The sequence below is a fragment of the Mchenga conophoros genome, linkage group LG12 (assembly GCF_057382185.1).
Source record: "Mchenga conophoros isolate Kocher_MC1m ecotype Shallow Benthic linkage group LG12, M_conophoros_male_GT1.1, whole genome shotgun sequence".
NCBI classification, from domain to species: Eukaryota; Metazoa; Chordata; class Actinopteri; order Cichliformes; family Cichlidae; genus Mchenga; species Mchenga conophoros.
This window is the reverse complement of record NC_140537.1, coordinates 25,565,334-25,582,321: the sequence shown is the minus strand read 5'-3', so window position 1 is coordinate 25,582,321 and position 16,988 is coordinate 25,565,334. Positions and strand designations below refer to the sequence as shown.

Genomic DNA, 16,988 nt, shown 5'->3' with positions numbered 1-16,988 from the left:
ACCTGAATCCTCTGCTGACTGTTGGTTTTTGGCTCTTGGCTGTGCGCTATCATAATCTCGCCTGCATTTGTTGCAGGATTTGTTCAGCAGTTAGGTTTACTTTTCCTTTCTTCTACAGAATAAATTGGATTTGAACTGTGCAAGCAGGTCATTAGGTTTTAAGCCTTTATTTTTTTGTGCTTCTATTTAGAATTTACATGTTTGTTTGTTTTGGTGTTGCGGAAACAGCATTTTTTATGAATGCAAATTTGCTGTATTTCATGCTCTTGTGCTTTCTACAGACCTGTGGCTCTTACTTTTCCACATCAAGTCAGAAAAATTCAAAGTTCTACTCGGATCCTGTAGAAGCAGTTAAAGATATCCATAATGGAGCTACCATTCTTGTGGGAGGTAATGTATAGTACTTTCACAAACATGTTGTAACAATGTCAGATAGGACTTCTTGGTTTATGATGATTTTGTTCACCTAACAGTATGTTATGCTTTATATTTACATACACTCACTGGATGCTATGAGGTACACCTTGGTATTACTGTTTCTTATAGCTTCATTTTTCTTCATGGCATAGACTCATCAAGGTGCTGGAAACAAAAACATGCTCCACATCCGTGATGCAAATCTCTCATTCCATCACATCCCAAAAGTGCTCTACTAACTGTGGAGGCTATTTGGTTACAGTGATGAGTACTCATTGTCATGTTCAAGAACGCAGTTATAGGTCATTTGAACTTTGTGACATTGTTTGTTCTCATGCTGGAAGCAGCTATCAGAAGACCTGTGGTCGTAAAGGGGTGGACACAGTCAACAACAATAATATTCCTGTATCTTGTGGCATTTAAATGGTGCACTGTTGGTATACCAAGGGCCCTAAAATGTGTCAAGATAATATTTTCCACAATATTATACCACCACCAGCCTGAGCTGTTAATACACAGGATAGATCCATGGTTATCTTTTTTTCTGACTCTACCATCCAATTGTTAGGAGACTCATCAGACTAGAGAATGTTTTTTCAGTCTTCTGTTATCCAGCTTTTGTTGAACCACTGGGCAACCAATGGATATTTTCTTTAAACCCTAGAGATGGTTGTGTGGAACAATACTGGTAGATGGTAGATCAGCCGTTTCTAAATTACTCAGATCAACCTGTCTGGCACCAACAACCATGCATTCAAAATCACTTAAATCACCGTTCTTACCCAGGCTGATTCTTGGTTTGAACTTCAGTGTGTCATCCTAAATGCACTTAGCAGCTGACATTTGATTGGCTGATTAGATATTTGTGTTAATGAGCGGTTGAACGCATGCACGTAAGAAAGTGGCAGGTGAATTCATTAGAATAAATGTAATGTCTAATTTGCAATGAAGTGATTCCAAACTGTCTGTAGAATGCTGGTTGAGTATCATCCACACACTGAGTGCAATCCACTGATCTTATTTATAGTCCTGTTCACAGTGACATTGTTAAATGTTTTCCATTGTGACGCACTTCTGTCTAAGAGAAAAGCAGATGAACCTTCCCTCAGTGCAATATAAGAATATTTCTAAACAAGTCTAGAAATACCTGGACTTGATCCAAGCTGATTGCACTTTGGTTTTTCTGTGTGGTTTGACATAGTTAACAAGATCATTGTTTTTGTATTAGTTTACTGTCCAAATCTGGCATGTCCCTAATCCTTAGATATAAATGTGTATTTAAGACATTTTAAGGTCCTTATATGATCTTAAAATGTCTTAAATATATGTTTGCGAATAAAATTCCTTCACACCATGTAGCTCAACTGTGTCATCAAAGGCCGGGGTATCTTTGGACTTTGATCCAAAGTCCATGAGGAGAGCACTGAATCACAGTTCAAATCACAACCTAATTCTCACATTGCTATGAACGAATTGGCCTAAAATATCTGGTTAACACTTAACCACTTAAGCATACAGCACTTAATTGTAATTTTGTAACTGGTCTTAATCAATTGTTCTCCAGGCTTTCTGAAGGTCTTTTAAAGTTTTCTTTGGACATCGGCTGCTTTTTCATTCGTTTTCATTTCTCTGAGCATTTTCAGAGAAATGTTTTTTATGCTTTAAGCCAATTAACTGGATTAGACATTTCTTATTGTTTCCTAGCAAAATATAAGGAAATTAGCGATGGCAGTAAATGCACAGACATCAGCTGAACAAGTGAAGATAAAACACAAAGTCATAACATTTACTTACAACGTAAATACACTGATACATACTTTTGGCAGTTTTATTTAAAGTAGTGTTTAAATGTGTATCGTTTTTCTTTTCTCACAGTGATTCTTGTTTGCAACGCTTACTTTTTTGTATTCCACCTCAGGCTTTGGATTATGCGGAATTCCGGAGAATCTCATCAACAGTTTACTGAAGACTGGCGTTAAGAGCATCACTGCAGTCAGTAACAATGCAGGGTATGTGTGGAAGTGTACATGATTTGTACGTGCTGTTTTAGAATAGTACCATTCATTGTTGTTGGGTTGTTTTGGTAGAATTAAATAAAAACAAAAACATTAGAATTATTACTTTGGTTTAAATCTTTTAACCAAACCACATCCTTGCATATGAACTTGAACGTTTTGCTTATTGTCTTGAATAGTAGTGTTTCTTTGTCTTGATTTGAGCCTGTGATGGTGTCTAATTGCAGCATTGGCAACCTTATGACTGTAACGCCAGACAGGCAGTGTTGTGCTAGCGAGATGCCCAGAGGCTAGTAGATAAGTCATTGGATAAGGTACAAGGAAGAGGTGTGTGTGGTCAGGTGATCTTGTGTGTGATGTTTGTATTTGGTCTCAGTGCAGATTCAGTGTACACATAACAGTCAGCTGATGACCTTAATTACCTTTATTATACGTTTTGTCCTTTTGTACAGTAGCAAGAACTAACTGAAGGTTGCGTTCAGTCTTTTAACTCAAATAAAATTCTAATACTGTTGATAGAAAAAAGGAAAAAGAAAATTGCAGCTTTCTTTTGTAATCAAAACCTGGCGTGTCACAATCCAGTAAACATTTAATTGTAGTGCTTATGCAGAAATAGTGAAACTTGAGTAATTCTTACCCTTTTGTGTCTTTGTATTTATGCCACATACAAAACTATTAAAGGGTAAGAATTACATGTGTATGTTTTCGTATGATCATTTTATAATAAAGCCTTCTTGGTGATCATATATCCCAGTCATGGGTGGGAAATCAATTTTCCCAAGGGGCCACATGAGAAACTGGATCTGGGCTGCACCAGGAAGCATATCAAGAGATAAAGTTAATATTGAACAGAATTGAGTTCAGCTTTTATGGTTCGGCCCTGCACAACAGTCCCAGTTTCTCATATTACCCCTTGGGAAAATTAATTATATCAGTGGCAGGCAATCAAGTACTGTAATAAAGACTCCTTTTTTTTTTAAATGACAGTACTGCATAAGTGTGTTTGCTTGTAAAGCAGTGTGAACGAACTATTTTTTGAATGAAAACTAGATTTACTATTTGACAACTAGGCATTGCTAACCTTATTTTGGCAGCAGTGGAAAGAAAGTGTAAGAAGTTAACATGCAGAAATATTGGTTGTGTTGTGTCACTTTATTCTTTAAAGTGATCCCTAATCAAGGATAAATCTTTAATCTTTTGACTTTTGTAGCAATATAGAACACATAAGTGTTTTGTCTCACTGCTTTTGGGTGAGAGGAACGAGACCCTCATATTTCACTTCTCATGAAACTGACACAGCTGGCCCTTTATGCCCTCGATGAGTTGAGAAGGATTCAGCTGTACAAAAGGAGATTATTGGGCTGTTACAGAACCGCCTTCCCTTGCAGCTTTATACGTACTGTGTAATCAGCTGCTTCAGAATTTGACACAAACCAAATAGATTCTGTATAAAAGGCAGTGACACTTGTGCTCAAGATCACTGCTGGAATCTGCTCTCATGAATGAGCACTGAGTATTTGCCTGAAGAGCTTATAGTCCTCAAACATCATTCCATACACACCAGCTTCACACACAAAACATTAACACGAGTTAATAGTGCCAAAACCTTTCTTTAGTGTTTCCATTGTGTGTTGCATCACCAGTGGTTTGTGTGCATGTGAAAGTGCACTTTGCAGTTATCTGTTTTTGCATTCTGATAAGGCATGGCCTTTATATACTTTAAGATAACCCGAGATTAGAGTTACAATTAGAGAACAAAGCAGTGGTAGTTAGAGATTAGAGCAGTGTAAGTGAGTTTTTAGTTGCCTGTGCATTAACATAAAGCACATGTTTAAAGTGTTTTGTGTTGCAAAAATACAGTTTGGACAGATTGAAACTAACTTGATTCGATTGCCATCTGTTTTTCTTGTTTGGTATGAAAGAGCTTTAAAGCCACAAAAAGCCAGTCCTCTCATAGCTGATCAAACAGTTGCTTGAGGGACTCGGCAATTTATGTTTGTCAAAGAAGGCTAGAAAAATGTATTCACAACTGTTGAGTCATGAGGATTTGTCCAGGTATGGTGGTCTAAATACGTGACACCCTATGTGCAGCAGGTGTAAGACACACTTCGGACCAGTGTGAGCTTCACAGCTTCTTTCAAGCACAATTATTCCGTGCGGTTTTGACAGACAATAAACAAAGACATGCTCAGAAAAATCTGACTCAGTGGCAACCCCAGGCTCAGCAGCTGTGTTTGATCAAATGTACTGTGATTATGGCTGTGAATAGGCCACAGCTGGACTGTGACTGTCTTTGCTTTGTCTTAAGATCAGAAAAGGGAGCCATATCCGTTTCAGCTTGACTGAGTTACAACCTTGAATAACCTCTCTAAGCGTTTACGTTAATAATAAGAAATGGTGGAAATTGCAGGAAGATAGGACGTTGATAGTTTCTTATGAGGAAAAAGAAGCATAGTTGCTAGAAATAAATGAGTATTGACAGAAAAGTGCTTTAATGTCAAATAAAAAATGAAAATGTATTCATTTGAAATATAATAACATGAAATGTAAAATAAAACACAACAAGACACTTGTGTGTACCCTTTAGATCAGCTTATATTTATAAAAAACTGCTTAAGTTAATTTAATAAACAAAACAAAGCTTAGTAAGTTAGTGCTGTGTGTGTTTTCCTTAGAGTGGATAACTTTGGCCTGGGCCTGCTGCTCCAGACTAAGCAGATCAAGAGGATGATCTCCTCATATGTTGGAGAGAATGCAGAATTTGAGCGACAGTATCTGTCAGGGGAGCTGGAAGTGGAACTAACGCCTCAGGTTGGTTTAAAAAAAAAAAAAAAAGTCAAGTGACAAGGCTTATACAGTTTTTAACAAACATGCTGTGGACATGTATCTGGATTTCTCTTGTACGCCTCTCATAATCTGTCACTTTTTCCCCCCACAGGGTACTCTTGCAGAGAGAATCAGGGCAGGGGGAGCTGGGGTTCCAGCCTTCTTCACTGCTACTGGCTATGGTACTCTTATCCAAGAGGGTGGCTCTCCTATCAAGTACAACAAAGATGGTAGCATTGCCATTGCCAGTGAAAAGAGAGAGGTGAGAGTGCTGTAATCCCTGTTGTAGTTTTGGAATTAAGTGCTGTAGCTGAACTTCGCGGGTTACATGATAGTAGCCTTGAATTGTCCTCATAATGCACAGATTCCCAAGAGCTCTGGTCTGATCTGTTGTAGTGCACAGCAGCACTGAAATCCAGTTTCTTTATACAGTAAATTACACAGTGAGTTGAATAAATCTCCATTAGGTACTGGCATGCGACACATGTCTTGTGACTGAGGAAAAGAGCCTCGTCAAAATTGATATTTTAAGTGTAAAAAATATTTTGGAGATTTCACACAGGTGGTGTAATGTGTAACCCTGAATAGTAGCCATTGCAGATTTATTTAAATGCCACAGAATCTATAGCATGACAAAGTTTAGACAACTACAAAGACCAAGTCTAAAATTAAAAACAGAACTTTAAAACAGCTCACTGTTTAGTTCATCCTGTAAGTAACTTCTCACCTGGTTGTACACAGGTGAGGGAGTTTGGTGGCAGGCACTACGTCATGGAGAAAGCCATCACTGGAGATTTTGCACTGATCAAAGCTTGGAAAGCTGACAAGGCCGGGAACATTGTTTTCAGGTAATTAATGACATGGATTGTTGTGTTAAAGTTGTGTTAAGTTTGAGATATTTGAACATATGAAACCATAGTGCATTTTAAGCCTTTATTAACTTTGTCAGCTCTTGTTTGCTCTCAGCCTGCAGATCTACTTTGGCGCATACGTCGTCTTTAATTATTCAGACAGAATATTTTTGAACTGCACTGGGATTATCACTCATTACTACTAATATAGCTCTGTTCAATTATATGCATTGATGCTGCAAAAGTTAGAAAAATCTAAATAATGCTCTCAATTTACTCTTGTGTTTAGATATTGTTTTTAGTTATAGCAAAGTTTAGGTTATGCATAGGTCCCTACATGAGTAACATTGAACCAATCCAGTGCATGTCCAAATTGAATGTAGTAAAATTCTTCACCACAAGAGAGCAGTGTCCTCTGGTACTCTGAGTCTAAACAGGATATAACATAATGGACACCACATTGAGAGATTTTGAAATCACTTTCTGGTTTATATATTATATTTGCTGCCACTACATTTTATTCAATATGTATGTCTTGGTTTGTGTTAGGAAAACAGCTAGGAACTTCAACCAGCCCATGTGCAAGGCAGCCAAAACCACAATAGTTGAGGTATGTAACTGCAACATCACAGTCACATGCTTTTTAAAGCATGTGCAAACTTCCTCTTCAAACATTTCCACTAGTGGATTGGATGTGAGTGGAATATACACATAAGTTTTACTTTATTGTTTTACTGCATCCATTGTTTAAGTTTTCATTTTCTAGGCCCACTAGCTGAAAAAGGTAAACTTGTAAATAAGTTGTACAAATCAACCATCAAACACAGTGATGAGTAAACACTGTCCAAATTAAGACTCTCAAACCCTTTTGGGCTATTCACAAATCAACAATAACAAATAAAATAAAATAAAAATAGATAAACAAAAACAACATTTAGAAAAGGAAAAAATTTGATATGGCATAAAATATTTCTGGTTCTCCCTTTCTCACTGTCCCTCTCGCTCACTGTCTTTCTCTGTGTGTGCTGTCAGTGTCAGAGGCACAATTCTTCAACGTGCTATTAATAGTATGCATGTCAGGAGCCTGGTCAGTAAAAACCAGAACTATAAGTTAATGGCAGTATTAACTCTTCACTAGAATCAACTTAGCAGGTTATTAGAAAATAGTTTGAAACTAGCCAAGTGCTCTTGAGGTACAAACGGGGCCGGGAAGAGTTAACCAGTAAGATGAGGGGAGGAGAGTGGGGAGGATAACAGCCAATATGAGAGAGAAGCCAGTTTAGATCAGATGTATTTAATTAAATTCTAAATCAGTTTAAGTGTTATGTAATCACAGTGTTATTAGTTTACAGTATATTGGTTATTTAAAATCTAGTGCTTAGGTCAATAATTTATTTAAAATCTAATGTTGCTGAAGACCACTGAAATAAGTTTCGCCAGCAGAAAATGCTTCATGTTGTGTTGGGTAGAAACAAAACAACTAAAAATGTATAATAGAGGTAAAAGGTTATGTGTGTATGTTTGTGAACTGAAATTGTCCACTTGAACAGGGGATATTCTTAGAGTCCTGGCATTAAAAATAAATGCAGTTTTTAGAGCTATGTGACGAGCATCAGAGTGTGTCCACCTATTTCTGGGTTGTCTGTGACATACGTAGTTTCCCTGTATAATATGGTACGGTCTTCAAGGTGCCCTGAGATGAATTTTGCTGTGAATAAAACTGAAGTGAAATTGAATTCTGTCTGGTTACCCACCTGTCTAGCATTTAACCGTTTAGAAAAATGTTATTGCGTATCTCTTCCCTCCATGTGTATGTGCGTTTGTCTCTTTCTCCGCCTATCTAACACACAGCTTCACACCTCGCATATAGACATGGCTTGCTTCAGAGAGCAGCAGGGAGAAAAACTGTGTGAAAAACCATGAAAAAACTGGCACTTTCTGAAAATAAATTGCTAGAAAAGAGTGCATTTTCAATTATTCCATTGTTGCTGGACCGGAGATTTAATCTGCTGTTGATTAGAAATGTCTGAAAACATAGGGGTACATTTTTATCACTATGGAGCTGTTATGTGTTCTATTTACCATTGCAGACCAAATTTCAGTGACCAGCCAAACCTTTGAGTATTGATAATAAAGAACCCATTTCATTTGAACCATTTACTATCCATTTATGAGTAATGCTGTTCAGAAACACTCTGGCCGTTAAGCTTTCCTGCAACATCTGATGAAAAGCAGCCAACTACCTGCTCCAGGTTGGGAAGGAGTTGGGGAGTGAGGCTAGAGTGGAGCAGGAGATTGACAAGCGGGTTGTGTCTGCAGTAGTGTAGATGTTGTAATGGTTTGTTAAAGTAAAGAGAGAGCTGAGGGCGCAGGCACAGCTGACGTTTTACAGGTTTTACAGGTTTATCTCTGTTTCTGCTGTCACCTGTGGGCATGTGCTGCATGTAGTGACTGAAAGAATAGAATCACAAATATGAAAGGTAGAAATCCAGTGGTAGAGTTAAGATTGTTCATGCATCTCAAGATGTCATGCTTTAGGCATGTTCAATCCAATGCAGAGCCTGGCTTTGGGTGCCCTATTATTCACCCAGAAGAGTAGATGCGGTGACCAAAATCTGGATATATGATGGTAAATGAACTGATGGAATAATGACCTAATATTGTGTAAATATCAGTTAATTCTTGACAATTGGTATAATGCAGTAATTACCGATGTTCAGTTCAACTCAATTCAATTTTATTTATATAAAATTCCGAGCTGAAGCCCCCTGTTGGGCAACAGAAGTACTGCAGATGGGCCGCAGTAATAACAGATATTTAGTTTGAAATTACAAGTATGGTCTTTTCTTATTTATATACATTTTTTTAGTTATATAAAAAGTAGTTGGGTCAAACATTGGCCTTAACACTTTGGATATTACTGGGTAATATTAGCAATGTATAGCAAACAACTTTTATTGTTTGTTTTGGAAAGAAAAATCACTTTCTCTTGTATTTTGATTAGAGTGAAGAGTTTAGATTGAGTGTGACCCATGGGGATTTTCTGGTTTTTAAAGGGTCGCACTCTTGACTTACGGATTGACTGGTATGACTGGTTTACTTATTGAAACATGTTTGTGATGGCCTATTACCACTAAGAAATTTACTACAGCTATTGGATTTAATAATAATTTAAATAATAATAATCACAATGCTAAGATCTAAGTATAATTGGTTGAACCGAATATTGCGACTATCATTTTGAGCCTAGAATCACCCGAGTCATGTATGAAGCTGCTGTTGTTGGCAATTATAGGGCCAGGCTACAATAGAAGTGTTTTCCATAAGATACATTTGTGACATTTTTACCAACCTTTTTGCTTACCTATAGTGATGAGTAGCAGGCATTGGATGAAAGACAGGTTGATCAACGTGAAAAATTGAATGTGGGATTTGGATCACAACATAAGCTTGCAGGATGTACTTCACATTGCAAGATCTGAAAACAGTTATGAACATGAATGGCATCTGCTAATTGTCATGAATTGAGAAATTTAAAAAAAAAGTTTACTCTTAATGTTTAGAATGGGATTATTCTAAATTATTAATATTTTACTCTTCAGCAGAGTACTTGACATATATGGGTAAGCTAAAGAAATGTCATTTGAAGTGTTCTATTTAGGTAAAGAACTGATGTCAGTCAATTAACCTCTCCTAAAGTGCTTTCTCCAATCTGACACAAATAATTTTGCTTTAGGACAGAAAACTGCGCATCTGCATCTGAACTTAATTAATCTTTTTTTTAAATGGAATTTGACGTTGCCTGCCAGTAGTACAACTAGACTGTGTCAAACAACTGCCAGTTTCAGACTAGTCTTTGAAGTTTTTTCTACTTTACTCCTTTTTCATATTGTGCTCTAATTACAAAACGAGTCATCCACATATCAACTTTTTTTTTTTAATCTAAGAGGCATTCATTGTAATTTGTGATGTGGTCTGATAAATGATATCAAATAGAATTTACATGTTTTGAATCTGAGTCTAGTCCTGCTTTGTTTAACCATTTGATTCACTTGATTTTCTTTCTTTTTTAAATTTTTTATAATATAATAATGACACTGACCTAAAGTGAGTCCCCTTCCTCATTTCTGCTCACCCACTTTAAAATGAGTGTGCAGAGTGATAAATAATAACAGGTTCCTTATGTTAAATAAATGTCTAACTTAAAATCCCATTATGGTTCTCTGACTGCTTCGTTCTATCACAGTAATTTGTCAGATGGCCAGTTTTATGGTCCATTTTTTATGGCAGTGGAGGTAACATATTAACATTATGACAATTTATTGAGGACTATAAAGTGATTGGCCCTATTAAGAGCCTTTTTGTCTTGCATAGTGCATATTGGCATAGAGACTAATTACTTGTCTTATGCCAATACATTTCTCCTCAGGATTCAGGACATATTTGATCATAAATCTGGTGATTTTTGGAATCAATATTGACCCTGTTGTCTTGGTGTAAGGAGCAGACAGAGTGAGGCGTTTCTCAAGCCATTCATTTAACTTGGTCAGCTTTTTAGCTCACGCCATTTCACCAAGCTTGTGTTGCACATCAACTACTGTATTTTTCCACTGAGCTACCTAATAATAAAACTACCCACCTAATACTGTGAAGGGCCTTGCCCCCATAGCTCTAAGCTCTGGTGCATGGACACAGGGGATCTAGGGGTGTATGACAGTGAAACTATGGGTTACGAGGTGGGACTTTTTGGGATTAGGCTTATTCTAGAAATTGCCACAGATGTTTGATCAGATATGTGCGTATGGAGGCTGTGTCAAAACTCTGAGCTCTCTGTAGTCTTCTTTCTGTATTTCCCAAGCAGTTTCTGTGGTGCATGGGAGTGTCTTGTCTGTATGGGGCCTCCTGCTGGCGCAGGGGGAGTGGGATTGTCATCATATTACACTGGTTATCAGTGTTATTTCTGTCATCTTGTCAGTTGTTTTAATGTTGTGGCTTATTGGTGTATAGAAAGACCAAACTGTTAAGCAATTACTGATGAAAAAGGGCAAAAATGCAGTCAAGAGCTTGGCAAAACCCGGGGAACTTCAGGGAAATAATTTCCACACTCTGGCAGTTGTAGCTATACCTAAACAACTAGATTGTTTTATTAAATGAAAGCTAGATTATATTAGTTTAAGTCTTGAAAATACTTAATCATCTGTGAAATTAAGTCCAGTAATCATAGCCAGACTAAAACCCAAATCTTATTAATGTGATTCTGGTCATTGGCTTTAATTAGTTACTAGAACATCCACACAGTTAAGTGTTTCAAAATGAGTTTCATAAGCATAGGCGACTTTCTTCTTCAGCAAAAAGCTTATGTCCATTAAATTGTTGAATAAAGTTTTGTTTAGCTAACCCGTTCTTCTTTAATTTTCTTTCCTGTGCTTGAAAGGGATTGAACGGCGTTTAACTCGCAGACTAAAAGAAGAAACCTGAAGTATCTGGAATATCTATACTTAATATGCACATAAAATTATAGCTTTCATTAAAAGCATCTCTTTGAACTATTTACATACTGTCAGGAATCAAAGTCATCAAAGTCAAATTTACTGAGGCTCAATTTTTTTTATTTTTTAGAAATTAACGGCAGTTATGGAAAGCAAGTTCAAATGATCTCCTGGTATATATCAATAATCCCGCGGTGGTACCCGGCTGAGTTCATTTCACGCATCTTGGAGATAAATTGATTAACATCTTGTTATATTCTTTAATGGTTCACATTATTGTAACTCCGTCTCACACATAGCTAACATTAGTGCTCCACGCTGATCGTTGACCGACGATTGTAGTTTATGTGCCAGTTTATGCCGTCTACTTTTTTTAATGGAATTTATAATCCTGGAGATTGGAAGGGTGCCAGTAAACAAGATAACACAAAAGCAAATTACACACACAAAAAAGAAAAATTACCATTATCATCACTGGCTCCTTCCATGGTTGCTAGGCAACCAAACTCTGCTGTTCTGTGTTCCAGGGTGTCCAGCTGGTCCGGTTATTCCCTTATCACAGGTACAGTGAAAGGCCCCAGTGCATTGTGGGATTCAGTGCACCAGAGACTGAATCAAGCAGTGGTTTCTGCAGTTGTTCGATCATCAGTCACAGTAAATGACTCAGATGTTTTCTTGTAGCAGCGCAGTGTAGTTGTGTGGGTGTTATTATGCACGCACAGCAATCCAATCATGCATGAATTAAATTAAGGTATTTGAAAGTGTGTTTTGTTTTTTTGTTTTTTAGCCAGGCAAGAAGTCTAATTGGTAATAAATAACCCCCATGCTCAGATTTCCAGGTCAGCCTCCCACTGGATGTTTGCTGAAACAAAAATTGCAATAACTAAGGGTTTAAACATTGTTTGTGTATATTGTTTTACTCTTTGAAATTTACCTTTTAATTAAAAAAGGAATTTAGTTTCAATCATAGTTTGGGAACATGTTTTGTATTGGCTGGATAATTAGATTTTTTGTGATTATCCTTCCCTTTTTTTGTAAACACTATATCTGTTAAATTACTTGGCACAAATATTCCCTTGGAATGAAGATGAATTGGCGGTTAAAGGTCAGAGATTAAGGTCACTGTGACCTCATGTCTGGCTGTTGTTGTGAATACAATTAATTCAGGAAATCGTTCACTTGGATTCGAGGGTGATTGGTATAGAATTCGTTGGTTAAAGGTAAAAGTCACTGATTATAAAATGTCTTTGGCCATAACTCAAAAATATGCCTCATATTTGTGATATGATCAATATATCTTTTATAATTAAATGATAAAGTGATTTGTTTTATTTACTGGAGGCTCTAGACAAACATGGTTGTAAACTGCAGCTTTACTGTTTTTGGAGAGTTACAAAGCTGCAAGGTGTCAGTTTTAGTTTACTACTGTGTTTTTCCTTGAAATGATAGGGATTATTGCAATAGACTGGGGACTTGCTGGTGTAACCTGCCTTTTCGCCTAAATGACAACTAGGATAGGCTCCAGGTCCCCCTCTCTCACAACACTGAATTGGATAAGTGGAAAAAGATTGATCGATGGATGCATGATGGGTATTATCTTAAGCCGCTGCTGTGGTCTTCTGTAGATCAGAATGCCTTCTGTCTCCTTTAGTAACTGTTGAAATTTCGATTACTTGATACAGGCAACATTCCTTTTAGCTATTTTGCATAACTTCTAATGCCTTGTTGAGTTTTCTAGTCTTGTTCTTGACTTGTGCCCTCCACTGACATCATTACTCAAGCTACTGTTCTCTAGTAATTAGAAACCACTTGTTTTCTCCATCATTTCCTGCCTAAGGAGGTTCATGAATTGAATTTTATGTGCAAAGATGTGCAGTTTATTCTTTATATTCCCATTTTGCACAGCTTATGGGGATTTAGAATATACATTTGCCACAAGGTGAAATGTGTTATTTGAATGCTAATTGACTAAAAATCTTTAATGTAGATTGTTGTAGTCATACTTGTTTTGAACTGATATCTCAAAACATATTGCACACAGCTCAATAGCAGCTGGCCAGCAGTGTCTTTTGTTTAGTTTTTTGTTATTGTTCCAATTTTGAAGTTTTCTCCTGAACATAAGAGAATACATCATGCCTCATTTTAAAGGCTGGCATTGACATTTCTAGGAGTAGGTCTGCTTGACATAAACATTACTTCAAGAACATTGCTGACATTTTTCATGGCTTATATAAATGCATCAGAAAATGTCACTGACAGTCTATAATATACTTTACTGATTGACAGTCAATAGGGTCTGATGAACTGGTTGAATGTAAAAGCAGAGGGAGACACTGTGAAAGTGTGATAGAAGACAGATTTGCTGAACATATGCAGAAACCGAATGTCTGACTGTAAGTTTAAAGTTTCCTCGCAACTGCCCGTCATCTGAATCTGAAGCACATTGCAAGAAGGCTTATGTGTTAGTTGAAATGTAAACATTGCCATTTGAGCTGTGAGTGCAGAAATCCATTCCAAATGATACAAGGTGCTTTGGTGAGCAATGTGTGGCATCTGAAAAATGTATTTTTAGTTCTGTAATGTTGTCAAGGTTTACATTGGCTGGCTATCTGCCATTTCCTGGATAGCATAAAATCTGTCACAGGCAAGGCAAGCTTCCACGGAGGAGAAACAGATTGCTCGTGATGTCAGTGCACTAGGTCAGGGGATATAGCCGGAGCTTTGCCCTGAAAGTGGAAACCATGCGTGGCCAAGTGCACAATAGGAGGAAGATTGAGAGGCTATAAATAAACACAGTAATGAGAGTGTGGCGTCACTGTCATCATCATGCCCTGTTGCCGGTTGCCTGTAGCCACACCTTCTTTCCCTTGACCTTTTGACTGTCACGTTTCAGTTCTTGCATCCCTAAATAAAATAAAGAGATGTAACGAAATAAAAAAATTTAATGCCAAATTAGTTTTTAGTTGTTTTGATAAGCCATTTGATTGGGGAAGTTAGTTAGGTATACAGTAGCCTGTATGCTAACTAGTTAACAAACACATGCTACACCGAAATCTCTGATCTGTCTTTTTCTTAAAATAACATTAGACATTCAATTTTAGAATCTTCTCCCTCAAGGTCTCGCAGTGCATGAGAGCACTGTGGGTCACAGAGGGGTGCAGCTGCTCCCTGGTGCAGAAGGAGCATATACTGCAGAATTTTCTCCAGCTGCCACAAATCCCATGTTTAGAAAGTCTTGGTGACTTCTTTGAGTGTAATATTTAGAACTCTGGCTGAAATGACACTGATAATTCCAGTTTACTGTGTAACTATAGTGATTTATCTATAGTTTTGCTACATATATTAGCAAGTTCTGCCACAAAAAACTCCCCAAAACATAATAACACATTAAATCGAGTCATTATCTTTAAAATGGAAGTCAAGTTGAGATTTAAGAAAGGATAACCATGCAATCAAAATTCACCTTTGGAACCAGTCTTAAGCTAGAGTCACACTGGAAGACCATAAAAAGTGAATGATATTCAGTGACTGCAGGGTGAATAACCACTGGCTAAGCAAAGTGGGTGTTACCCACCCAGATGAATTTCCCTCAACTTCCAGGTGACAACGCAGGATACTGTTGATTGATGTACGACCCGATAATAAAAACATTTAAGTGTTACCTAGGCAACAGGAGCCTGGAATGTCTGCAAGCGATCAGCCATCAGTACGAGCATTGCTTCCAGTTTGGACGCAGCTTTAAGACAATATTCACAAGGTGTGTTCAGTTGGCAAAAATACTGACTCCAAATGTAAGTTTTCACTATGTGGGGAACAACTAAACAACAGTATATCACTACACAGCGGAATTACTGTCTCTGCTGTAGATGTCTGTAGATGCTGTTGTTGTAACTCGTATATAAGAATTTGTATTTGCATAACAATTTCTATAAAAATGGCACAATATAAGGAATTTCCATTTATTTACAAGTTATTTCAGTAGTATAGGATATACGATAGTATCTGTTGTTTGTTTTTATTTATTTAATGATTTTTATTTCAGTAGTATAAAATTTCCACGATAGCAGCAACAGGTATCTGATGTGTTAAGTACAGAAGGGAGTGTTGTCTGCACTCTTATGGTATTCTAAATGGAGAAATTGGACCATGCTGTGTGTGTACACTGAGGAGTGGTAATGCAGCTGTACTTGTGCACTCATCACTTAGGCTATTAAAAAGGGGCAATTACCAGTGCTCTTTGTTTATTCCACTCAGTGCCTTTGTAATCAAGGGTGTGATGAACATTGTAGCGTCTCGGACCTATTATTGTGTAACCTTTTTTTTAATACTGTGCACATATTTTCACTTGCTGCAACTATTGTAACCACTAAAACGATATAACGTAAAATCATTTCTGTTATATTTAGTTTATCTTGCAGTACTTTTTGTTCAATCAACTTAAAAATGTGATCCATCTATTTTATTTTTGTTATTCTTTTTAAATGTTTATCATATTTCATTAGCTTGGCATAGTATTTCAAGTGTCGTTTAGTGAATGAAGAGCGAGGGGTGTGCACCACATCACCGTTTATGGTTTATTCTAGGAATTTGATAGCACTGCACACTGATCAGTGTGAGATTAACGAGATTTGACAAAGCTCACAGCCTAAAAAAGCACAAACTCATGAAAAAACGCTTGCCACGTCCCCAGAGGGCACTTTGATTCCCTCTATCCTCCTGCCAGCTCACTTCATGCCTCGCTCCGCTCTCATTGATGTGAAAATCGTTCTACAGATACGGGAATATCAATGTCTGTCCATGTGTGCCTGCTTGCTAGTGTTACGCACCTGCTCATTGTGTGTGTGTTTGTGTCTGTGTGTGTGTGTGTGTGTATTATTTTATTTTAGTGCTTTATCCTTTCACATCCGTTGAACCTTCTGTCTGAACTACATCTGAGCAGTGGTGTAGCCGGGACACATCACATAGATGAAAAGAAGAGAGGCTTTTTTTTTTTATGTACACAGCACATTTAAATTGTATGAGCTTGTTATTGTGCTTTGACTTAGCTTTGGGAGGGTAATTGAAAATGGAGCTGAATACATGGTTTGTTTGCATGTGTGAGACCAATGAAACAATATGAGGAAATCCAGCCTCTTGGGTGTGAATTCTGTGTTTGTTTGTTTTTCGTTTTTTGTTTTTCAGGGTCTTACAATTGTATATACTTTTCTAATTAAGGGATTGATGTTGTTTTCATATGCATCTTAAAATTCTTAGAAATTTACACCCCAGATATTTGTTGTAATCCTCCTCCCCCAGGTTTCCCTTGTCATAAGACTAAAACATTTTTTTTTAATAACATGACAAGCACAATCTTGCTTAATGAAGATGTCTAAGAAAATCATGCTTCTCAC

General features: G+C 37.2%; 1 protein-coding gene across 1 annotated transcript in view; it reads left to right on the top strand.

Moving 5' to 3' along the window:
* oxct1a (3-oxoacid CoA transferase 1a) overlaps positions 1-16,988 on the top strand; it is a 54,850-nt gene that overhangs the window by 920 nt on the left and 36,942 nt on the right. Inside the window, exons 2-7 of the mRNA XM_085294758.1 lie at positions 282-390; positions 2,336-2,426; positions 5,108-5,243; positions 5,371-5,520; positions 6,000-6,106; positions 6,659-6,719. Coding sequence (XP_085150884.1) covers positions 282-390; positions 2,336-2,426; positions 5,108-5,243; positions 5,371-5,520; positions 6,000-6,106; positions 6,659-6,719 — 654 coding nt within the window. The remainder of the gene's footprint in view (positions 1-281; positions 391-2,335; positions 2,427-5,107; positions 5,244-5,370; positions 5,521-5,999; positions 6,107-6,658; positions 6,720-16,988) is intronic.